Below are 10,988 nucleotides of genomic sequence, written 5' to 3' on the forward strand. Positions count from 1 at the left end.
TGATGTGGAATTCTGTATGTTGCAGAGATGAAGTTTCACACTTCCATGTGGAAACATGTCTAGCATCCATCCCATTGAGCCATACTTAAAAAGAAACTCTGAACTATGGCTGCCACCTTAGCCCAAGGTTACAGAGGTCCAGCACAGCTAAAACTACCGGCCCTGTAGTCACTCGGGCATAGCTGTGCTAGAAAACAAATTTAGGTTCTGCTCCATGCCTCATTAACAGGTCGTGCTTCTTGGTCTCACATGTCCGTCCCAGATGTAGACACAGCTTATTTTGCTCATATTTTGTGCACTAACTGACTTGGATGGGGTAAGCTCTTCCACAGATTGACAGGTTCCTCATAACCTAGTTCATGATTCTTGACATTAAGCCATTGAGAAGTGCAAGAATAACACTAACCCTGATCGATCACCTACAAAGAGCAAGACCTGCATATTTGGGTGGCAGCTCCATGTACGTTGTAGAATTGTTATAAACCCATTATTGTGCTTTACCTATGAGTTAATACAAGATGAACGAGTGCACTTGTTGGAAAAGTGGGCAACAACCCGGGCAAAAGCCCGGTATGAAGCAATGCCACGGTGGAGCTACATTATATTGTAGTCAATGCAACCCACCAGGAACCATCTTGATCACTGAGTCTGGAATAAGTGACATACAAAATTGAATGCATTGCGAGCACATCAATCCAGATCCACACTGCAAGCTCGCTTATAACATGCAACTTAAATAACAGCAAAAAATCAAACAGGTGATGGAACAATAGACCTTAAAATCATTTTGCTAAAAGATTCACTGTTCGAGCAACAGTGATTCATGGGTGGCATAAAGGTATGTCGTAATGAAAATAATTGCTTCTGAAGCTAGAAGAATGGCAACCCTCTGCCCCCCCAAAAAAAAAAAAACTTTCAACAATTTATTTAGTACTTGGCCAACCCACAACGAAAAAGCTGGTTCTCTACAACAATAACAGTTAGTATATGCGGCACATTGTTGAGTGGAAGTGATAAGCTTTAGGGAATCACGTGAATATACAGATAAAAATCAATTCGATACTCAATTTACAAAATCACCAGCTGGCTGTTTGTTGCCTGCAAGTGCTTGCATCTTCTCACGCATTTTGTACTGCAGCATGGCAGGAGCACAATCCAAAGGTGTTTCCCCTAATCAAAGAGACATGCACGCTCAGCAAGGAATCATATTAATTGTACATGAGATCTTGCAATTAAATAAAGTTCAAAAAACCAAACTTTTTTAGGAGGTTAAGAAATAACTTGGAAAATTATGCATTGGAGAACAAAACCCCTTTGCCATGAGAGGAAACCAATACCTAATACATCGGTGTCATAAGAAGAATGCTTGAAAGTATAACTGATCACCTTCATATGTCCCCAGGCATTTCAGTCGCAATGATCCCCGAGCAGAACTCACAAATAAAATACCATGGATAACCACTAAGCTGTTCATGGCATTGGCTATCAAAAATCCATACAAGGTCTTCTACTATTCATTTCACTTCATTTTTCTTTCTTTTCTTTTTTCATTGTCTTTAGCTGGATTTTCAACCATCAGCATTTCAGTTTCGTTTTGTTTGAAAATTAGCTGGTGAGCACATTCTTAAGGAGTTTGTCAATATATATTCCATAGTTAGAAAATGGAATAGTGTAAATTTTACTACTAAGATTTTTTTTTTTATATAAATCAACAATTCTTTCTTGGACCAAAAAAAAGAACTAGAGCCTAAAACCTTTCTGAATCTAGAAGGCATCCTATATTATCTTTCATGTATATTCACTCTATTTTGCCGATGTCTTAACATCTAGCATTTTACAAATTTGAGTTAAGAGTTTTCTATATTGTAAGGTGGCAAGACACAGTCTCTTTACACAATGGAGTTGGCTTAACTCTTAAGCATATCCAACCCAAAAGGCTTGTTTAAGTACAGTATATCGAGAACAGGGTTCATTAATGAGTAATCAAAAGGAACTGAACTATTTCAATTACTGGTTTAGTTTATGAATTTTGATGAGTATTGCGATAACAATCACCTTGTGCATTCTTGCATTCCATGCTTGCTCCATGATCCATGAGAATGAAAGCAATTTCAGTCTGATTAAAAACTGCAGCCTGAGATTATGAAAGAAAGGAATTTTCCATTAGAACACAGGATAAGACACATAAAACCTGAATCAGGATGATCCGACAGCAGTTACATGATCAAAAAGGTCCACAATTCTAAGCAGTTTGATGGTAATCTAATGATACTTTAAACCAACATAATAAAAAAAGACATTTGATAAATACTGAGGATTAAAAAAATTACACAACACAATACAACATTCATGAACACATGAAACGTATTAATACTCATTATACCATGAAGTCATACCTGCATGAATATTGTGGAAAATCCCCGATAGGGCTTCCTCTCTGCTTACATATTAAAAATAATCAACTACATGTACTCTTCCGAGCAACAAGGAAAAACTATGGTTTGCCACACGTAATCAACGAACTGAAGAGCAGATCAAGGTGATGGTTGCTCTCCACAGCCAAACTAATCTAATGTTGAGCAGTTAAGATTAATGAGGAATATGCATCATGTTAGGATCACCTAGCAAGGAACTTCTGGTTAATCATGACTCCATCTATCAATTTGAGCAATTGATCCACAATGTAAATTGAGGCCAATAGGCTTGAAATAGTAAGAAGAAGATCAAGTTTTCAAATCATTACTCACCAAAGAACTGACAATGAAAACAAACAAAATTAATAAAAGCAGCTTTATGTAAAATGATGAAATCAAATTGCATATGGTACTCCTATTGCTGTCTCGACAAAGCATTGATCTTGTTCACTGTTACTTTCTTCTTCCTCTTCCAACCTTCTCAATGGCAGACAGTTCACTTGGAGGCATTAGTGTCAATTTGACATTGTGGAGTGCCTCAAGAAGATCTATTTCATATAATTTGTTATGTTTAAATAAATTAATTTTAGCCAATTCTTACGTTTTTTTTTTTTTTTCTGAGAATGAATTCTTATATCACCAAGAAAAATATGCCAAGACACTGTTTCACCTTTAAATACATACCAGATGTAACAAAGATAATCCTTGCTTGTCACAGTAATTTGCATCCACTCCCTGTCCCAGTGATGAGAAATTAGCTACAATTCATCCATGATAAAACAAATGAGAAATGAACATAGATACCTTACTAAGAAGTTCTTTGACAGCTGTAGCATCGCTATTCTTAATGGCTTCTCTTAGACCCTGCAACAGAAAATACAACCTCTCAATTAACATGCTTCCTCAAAACCATATTGAAGTATCATGATCTGAACGAACCGGTTAAGCCATAAGGCAGTAACTTTATGAACATTTATACCTCTCCACTGACATCATAATCTGCATGACCCTTATCTAAGCTACCATTGCTTGCTTGACCGACATTGAAAAATGAACTGCTAAGACATAATTAGAGTTACAAAGAAATCAAGTTGCAAATCTTGCATGACCAAGAAACCAACATATGCTGATGATCTAATGCATGAGGCATGTGAGTAAAACTCATCAGGAGTGGTGAGACATATGCATCATAACCAATAGCAGAAATGCTTGACAAGAAAATCCTTCCATAGTTGTTGCAAATATAATGTTTCAATATGTACAGGACTAAAGATCAAAGAAAGTTTTCCTACTCAAATCTTCAAGCTTCACGATGACTATCTTGGCTCATAGGGGAAATGAACATCTAAAACATTTACATTGAAAATACCTTGAGATGGGCTTGCAACTAACCTTTGGTGGCTGGATGATGAAGGAGGAAGCTTCTTTGGAACAGATTCTACTGACTGCTGTGTACTGATAGCCTTCTTCGGTCTTGGGTTGGACCGCAACGTTGACACAGTGCTATTCTTCATCTGCAGCACATAAGCTAGTGGTCAGGAGAATGGAAATACTAAAGCCAAGTTTTGTTGGCCTCACAACTACACACCGGCAAGGGAGCTGGATCTGGGGTTGGAACTTCACATATGCACAGAGGCATTCCACATTTGCACTCAGGAACACCGACAGTTGGATCTCCTGAAGTTGATTTGGCTACTGAAACAGTATCTTTATCCATCTGTAATCTTGAAATGGCATCTGTTGCAGCACCAATGGCACTTTGAGATGTCTGTTTATCATCTTTCCCAGACCTACAGCAGCAAATTAGGAAGAATGAAGTAAGAATAAATTGGAACATTAGGTATGTCAAGACCATGAGCAAGAGAAAATTAACAATCAACCTCACCATCTGGGTTAAGAAAGAAACACCAACAACCAACACAGTGCCATGGCAATGAGAATATTTGACACCATTACATACATAGAATGACTAGTACAAAACCATCTCCAAACATATCATAAGCCATGCCTTTTGTGCAGAATAACAAGGATATTTTGTTGTTTGCTGTTTAATTCATCAGGCACATGAGTACATAAAAAACATGTATACCAGATGCAGCTACACAGAACAGCTTATGGTTAGGCTTGCTATGGAACCTAGTACTCTTTATAGGGGTATAAGAATGACCAACTATGATATCCAATAGATATCCCACAATAGGCACGAGAAACAAGCAGAATAGAATGTTGGCAGCATTAACTAGGAAGTATTTGAATTGGTACTTGACACATCCATTTAAAAGGGGATCTGCAGCCTCAGAATTGCAGGATCAACAATCTTTGTGATACCTCTTATGTCTCCCTTCCTGCCTCCTTTCATCAATTGAATGGCGGTGGTGTCGGTGGTGGTAGCAAAATTTAAAAATATATATATATATTTTTGAAAATATTGTAAGTAAGGATTTCTTACTTACATTTTTTTCTAGAAACAAAAAAAATGACTTTCAAAAAGTAAAAATTAGAAACAGTAGCAACAAATATGTTTCTTGCCCAATTTCTGTATTTTTGTTTTTAAAAATAGAAAACAAGAATTGCCAAACAGCCCCTTGAGTAAATATTTGCTTTGAAAGATCATAGGGAAACAAAAGGTTTGATTTACAAGTCTATGTCATGGACATGTGCATGAACCAGTAATATACTCCTCAACCCTCCAATACCCATGCATTTTTTTTCGAAAAAAAAAATAAAAAAAATAAACAAGAATTGGAGAAAGTTACCAAGAAGTCTTGTTGAAACAGTCATAGCAAACTCTAACATTTGTATATATGCCAAATTGTGGCAAAGCCTGAAACAAGAACCAGAATTTGGCGTGAAAATTTTAAATTCATACTCATAATGAGTCAGATCGAAGCAAAAATGAGAGGGACATGTACCATTTGATTCGATGAATGTTCATTGCACAAGGTCCTGCCACAACATCGGCAGTGATGCTGTACAAAGAGAAGTACCTTGATGAGAAGCATATTTATAAAGATAAACTTTAAAGCATGCATATACACCATGGGAAAACTTAAAAATTTAGGATTGAATAACCCAAAAATGGATGAAGAATCTACCTCAATAACATAATGAGGGGCTGCAATCAATAGACAGCAAACCTAAAAACTATAAATACCAAAGCAATTATCCTGTTTGAGAAACATTGTGGCACAGACTGTTTAAATATTTTCTCTAGCACACCACATAGAACAGGGGTAGGTAGCTTGAATCAGAAGGTGCACCATTAGCCAATAGAAAACAAAAGAGAGGGGACATCAAAAGGGAACAGCCCAGCCACCCAATGTGAAAGTGAAGCAAGAGAGAAAGCGAATGCGAGGTTGAGTCCATTTAAAAATGTCAAGCGCTTAAATCAGCTACACATTTCCTACCAATAAATAAAATTTGAACTTTCAAAGGCATACATGCAAAACAATACCACTAGATCGAGCAAATCGATCCATAAAAGGAATCCATACCAACATTCACCAATATGATTTGAGATTCTTATTCTTTTCATTATAGTCTTACTACTCCGGATCGTTGATAGGACACAAGTAGGATAACGAGTTATTCTATTCTCGAAATATCAGATCTCATTCATTGCATCATAGAGTTTTTTGCCAAGAATTCCTAAAATCACTACTTAGAGGTGCAGAGTAGCAATGCGGCTGCGGTGTGTAATTCGTGACACAAACCTGGTTTTGGGCAAAGATATGAGCTTTGACTAGATTCTATCACATGATATGATCTTCAAAAGTTAATGATGTATTCCCATCACCAAATTTCCTCATCCTATGCTTTGTATTTATTTATTTTTTAACGTTTTGCTAAATATTCTCCTTCGTCGGACAGGCGATAAAAAATTTGTTGATTCTGAGATGATGGTCGATTGATGGATGATTCATATAATCGGAAGAAAAATAACCAAATCTTCGAAAAAAAAAAAAGAAGGGATGATGAAATAAGATATAGGTTAATACAAACCCGTCGGCGGAAAGTCGTGAAGCTGCAGTGGCATACGTCGCAGCGGGACGCCTCCTGGAAGGTCGGCGGAGTCTCCGACATGGATCTGGTCCGATCTCCCTCTCGCCCCTCCGATCCGACGATTGAGAGATTGAGGAGGGGGAGGACGACAAGAACCAAGAGACTTCAAGCCTGGAAGAGCGAGAAAGGGGAAGGCGAAGAGGGTGGGGTGCGGTAACACTGGCGGATAACGGGAATTGTTTTGGTAATGCATCGAATGTATGCGGTAGCCTGGTGATCCGCCGTCCATTTGCAGGTGCCAATCACGTGCTTTTCTTTTTTTTGGTGGTAGAGGGCCGATCACGTGCCGTTGGTATGCTATCTACAGTCATTCAGAAAAAGTTGCATTAAATGTTCTTTTCTACCGCTAGATGGATTAGAGAGGGATGTTTGGTGCACAATCAAAATGAGTTAGAATCAGACCCGTGAAATCTCCCGAAGCATTTGAGGGTGCTGGGTTGGTCGAGGGGGTCCCGTCCTGATTTTATGGTAGAATGAGAATAATTTAATTTATTTAAAATTTAATTTTTATTATTTTTTATAAATTAAAATTTTTATTTCAATTTCGACTGCAGTCATAAATACTTCAGAAAATTTGATCATTCCGATTCTCATTCTAATCTATTCCGATTTCGATTCTAATTTCGATCACGAATCAAGAATTCTCTTAATTTACGACAGAAATTAAAATTGAAATAAAAATTTAAATCTTTAGAGAATGATAGAGATTGAATTTTAGATAGATTAGATCATTCTCATTCTGCTCGAGGATCGGAATCAGAATGAAACTCTTTCTAATCAACTCAAATAATTGAAACGAGAGATATCCATTCTTATTTAGATTTCAAACCGCTCTTACCATCTTAGTTTTTTTTTTTTTGGTAATAACTTACCATCTTAGTTTTGAGAGGTATCAATCCCCGTTCTCTCTTATTTCTCTCTTTTAATGTACTCTCCCTCTCTTTCTCAAAGAGTAAGTATTAAATTAAGTAAGATGTTTCATTGAACACAGAACTCATGTTTAGTTTTACTTTTTCTTTTTTTGTAGTTTTTATCAAGCACATATACGATGATGGATGGAAATCAGGAATTTGAGATTAATATAGAATATACAGGAAATACTAGACAGACAACAAGCATCTACCACCATAATTTTATTTCACACATCTCATAAAATATATATTTGTGTGAGAACATGTTGCATTGACAATTACTTTGCCTGTGTAAGTGGATTCAAATTGTCTCTGGCAAGATTTATACTTAAGCCGAGTACCTGATTATATTTGAATTCAAAATCAACTTTTATCTAGTATATTTGGTTTGCAATTGGAATCATACTTGACCATTCAATAATTTAATCATTTACTTGGTGGCTACCATCTTCATATAACTTTTCCTATAATGTTGTTGCTTTTCTTGCAAACAACTTTAAAATAGTAGAAAGATTAATTCCTAATTAAAATGTTTCAACTAGTAGTATCATTTGCTTTTTTGGTTTATAATATTTTCACGTATTAGAAACCAATGATTATAGTCATTTTCTTTAACAACCTTCCATCCTTCTAATTGTGTTGTTTAAATTCAATAGAGGATATTTAAAGCACATAAAAAGGGTATTGTTTTATGCATTAAAAAAAAAAAAAGTGATATGGGCATGTAATTAATTACTTGATTACACAAAAATCCAAAATATATAAAACAGAAGGAAAAATGGTTATGGAAATGGTATTTAGCTTTTCAATGAAGAATTCTATAGCTTCTTTTATTTTTTAAAAAGTCTTTTTGTCATTATTTGAGCTATGGATTAATAAATAATAATAACAATAACATTAAACTCAAATTTTCCAAAAGTTAATTCTATGTGATAATTGAATCACATAGATTTCAACTAAATCGTGCATGGCCAACAAATAGCTGTAAAGTTTCTAATAGATTTTTTTATAGATACAAAAGATAACATTTTTGATTTTGTATAGAGCACCATATATAGGAGAATTGATAGTCTCTCGAATCTAAACCATCGTTAAGTGAAATATTGGTGAAGAATCAAACTCATTAAAACTTTTAAGTAATCAACCAATAAACATCAAAACAACAAAAATTATGTATATTACATTGCAAATAAGTTGGTGCACATCCTACCTAACCAAAAAACCCTGCTTATGCATTGTACAATTTTACTTTCATCTGTTGCTTGTAATTTTGGTTTGATATATACAAGTTCTTGATTTTCATTCAGAAATTGGAGAAAGCTACTTGGCTAAGTTGGTGATAAAACTCTGAAATCCTCCGATTGAATAAGTTTCTTAAACTAATAAGCTTTACATTGAAAACAAAATAATTTCAACTTAATTCTCTTTTTTCCTTATTATTTATGCAATGAAATATTTTGATTTCTAGAGAGATTATCTCCAACTGACTTTGATTTCAAGATAGATTATCCCGATGAAGTAGGTAGAGTAGGTACCATCTGTATTATATAGAAATCCAATTATAGATATAATAATAACCTCATGAATTTACCAAGGATGAGTAAGAAGAGAGAAGTCGAGAAAGAAGGGGATTTAAGGGTGCTTGTATGCACCGTTGCTTGAAAGATCATCCTTAGGAATAAGTGCAATTCCTAAGTCTAGAAGGGCCTCCCCATAACCCTGATATAGTGGGCTTTGTCTTTTTATATGGATATTTTCTTTCTTTTTGGATGGGATTAGAGCCTTTGTATTTATAAGACATTAAGCATACATTTTTATAGGTACCCTAGATGCCTTTATGTTTGTTTGAATGGAAGCCAGTGACATTGTATGCAAGGTGACTTTCAAATAGAATTTATTTATAGAAAAAAGGAAAACATTAAGAATATAAATTAGAAATATCACACCAAGAAAACTATGAAGGCCGCTAATCAAGAAATCCTGAACTAGACATATTACAAACTATTATCAACTTCCTCTATTAGGCTGTCATCTTTGGAATTTCACTTTATGCCTTACATAAAATGCACCAATATACTTCCCAAAAGAAAGTGAGATTTAGCTCGTTGCACCAGACAACAAGTACCAAACCAAAATTTTAAATAGAGAAGAGTAAACCCTCTTTACATCATCAATCCATGAAATCTCATTAAGAGTTTTCTTTGAACTCTCGTTAACCAATCCATTTCATACGAGATCACAAATACATGCAGACCAGAGACCAATATAATAGAAACCCAATAACACAGGTTGGTCATGTTTTGCTTGACATGGAGAACAACGTTTCGCATCTTGAGTATAGTAATAGTATGTCAGATTGCAAGAAACAATGTTTACCCAATGACTTGAAGAGTTTTTATGATTCGATGAATACTCATTTGAGGGGTGGTCATATTGATATAGTCATCACAGTGGTGTTTGAGCTCGTAGAGTCAATCCTATAGTGATTGCCTATCGTATTGGTAATCTTGCTAGTTAGAGAACATTGCGCGAGCCATTGCATCTTCAATATAGCCACATGTAATACTGATCAACAAGTGGTCATAATTTTAAGCTGATTCATCATAAATAAAATTCTCAGCTTTCAAAAGTTATAATTGATGCTAAGAGTATGCTCGGTTGAGGAGAGTTGAACTTTGGAATAAAAAAAATAATCATTGGCTTCTATCTTAACCATTTGATTAAGAGAAATCTTATTTTCATTTCGATTCTAGAGGAAATAAAAATATCTCAATCTTCTCAAAACCAATCCCTTCTCTTTCTTTCAATTTCGATTATGAACTATACACATCAGAGATATGACCATTTCAATTTCAATTCTGATTTTGATTTTTATCGCGAACCAAACAAGCCCTAAGATCATCTTTTTGGAACTAATATCAAACATGAAGTCAAATCTATTATTGCTATGGTTTAAGTTTTCATCTATTGTCCTGCTAACAAAGTCCAGCAGCAGGTTAATTAACTTATCCAAACACGTGTTAGGCAGAGAAAAATTCAGGATGAGCCATCATAGTCCAAATATCCATGAGTGGATGATGATGTTGCATGAAGGAATTCTCAGGAGAATTAATCCAACGGATGATTGTGCTTGCCACGTTCCTGTTTCATCATAGACTGATTTCTTAAGACGTGCGGTATTTGGATGTTATTATAGAGGAGGGCATGGTCATCCGATCTCCATGCATGTAAAAGGAGTTGACCAACCTTGCACTTCATTCGAATGGATGATTGGTTTTTTAGGCCCAATCTCTTACCACACCTGGCAGATTACGAAATTTACAACTAACTCCCTGCCCTTCCAAGTGCCAAAATCTCGAAATCTTACGGACCTAAATCGCATCCTATAACAGTAATCGCCGTTACCTTTCTCGTTAAGGGCACCAAATTTGCTGCTGGAAAATACCCAACGTTAACGGTCGTTACGCGCTTCTTTGTTTCCTCGCGAGCGGCGTCGCTGAATCTGGTTGAATATTGACTGGATTTTGAAAGGGTCAAGGTGCAGGCAACGAGGTCGGGACGTCTCTCCCTCCCGTTTTCCGCCTCTCTCTCTCTCTCTTTC

The 10,988-nt window shown here is 35.7% G+C and overlaps 1 protein-coding gene across 2 annotated transcripts; it reads right to left on the reverse strand.

Annotated features, from left to right (window-relative positions):
• Nucleotides 1-903: 903 nt before the first annotated feature.
• LOC105056648 (uncharacterized) lies at nt 904-6,669 on the reverse strand. 2 transcript variants are annotated; one of them, XM_010938912.4, is made up of 10 exons: nt 6,417-6,669; nt 5,327-5,383; nt 5,171-5,238; nt 4,003-4,204; nt 3,807-3,928; nt 3,394-3,472; nt 3,219-3,278; nt 3,099-3,149; nt 2,056-2,134; nt 904-1,170 (listed from the first exon to the last, which is right to left on the reverse strand). In XM_010938912.4, exons 1-10 carry the CDS (start codon nt 6,495-6,497, stop codon nt 1,064-1,066), a joined length of 906 nt encoding a protein of 301 aa, XP_010937214.1. In that variant the 5' UTR covers nt 6,498-6,669; the 3' UTR covers nt 904-1,063. The 2 variants fall into 2 exon arrangements, with proteins under 2 accessions (XP_010937214.1, XP_010937216.1); XM_010938914.4 differs by having other exon boundaries at nt 3,394-3,469; nt 6,417-6,668.
• Nucleotides 6,670-10,988: the final 4,319 nt, after the last annotated feature.

Source organism: Elaeis guineensis, chromosome 13 (genome assembly GCF_000442705.2).
Source record: "Elaeis guineensis isolate ETL-2024a chromosome 13, EG11, whole genome shotgun sequence".
Taxonomy (NCBI): domain Eukaryota; kingdom Viridiplantae; phylum Streptophyta; class Magnoliopsida; order Arecales; family Arecaceae; genus Elaeis; species Elaeis guineensis.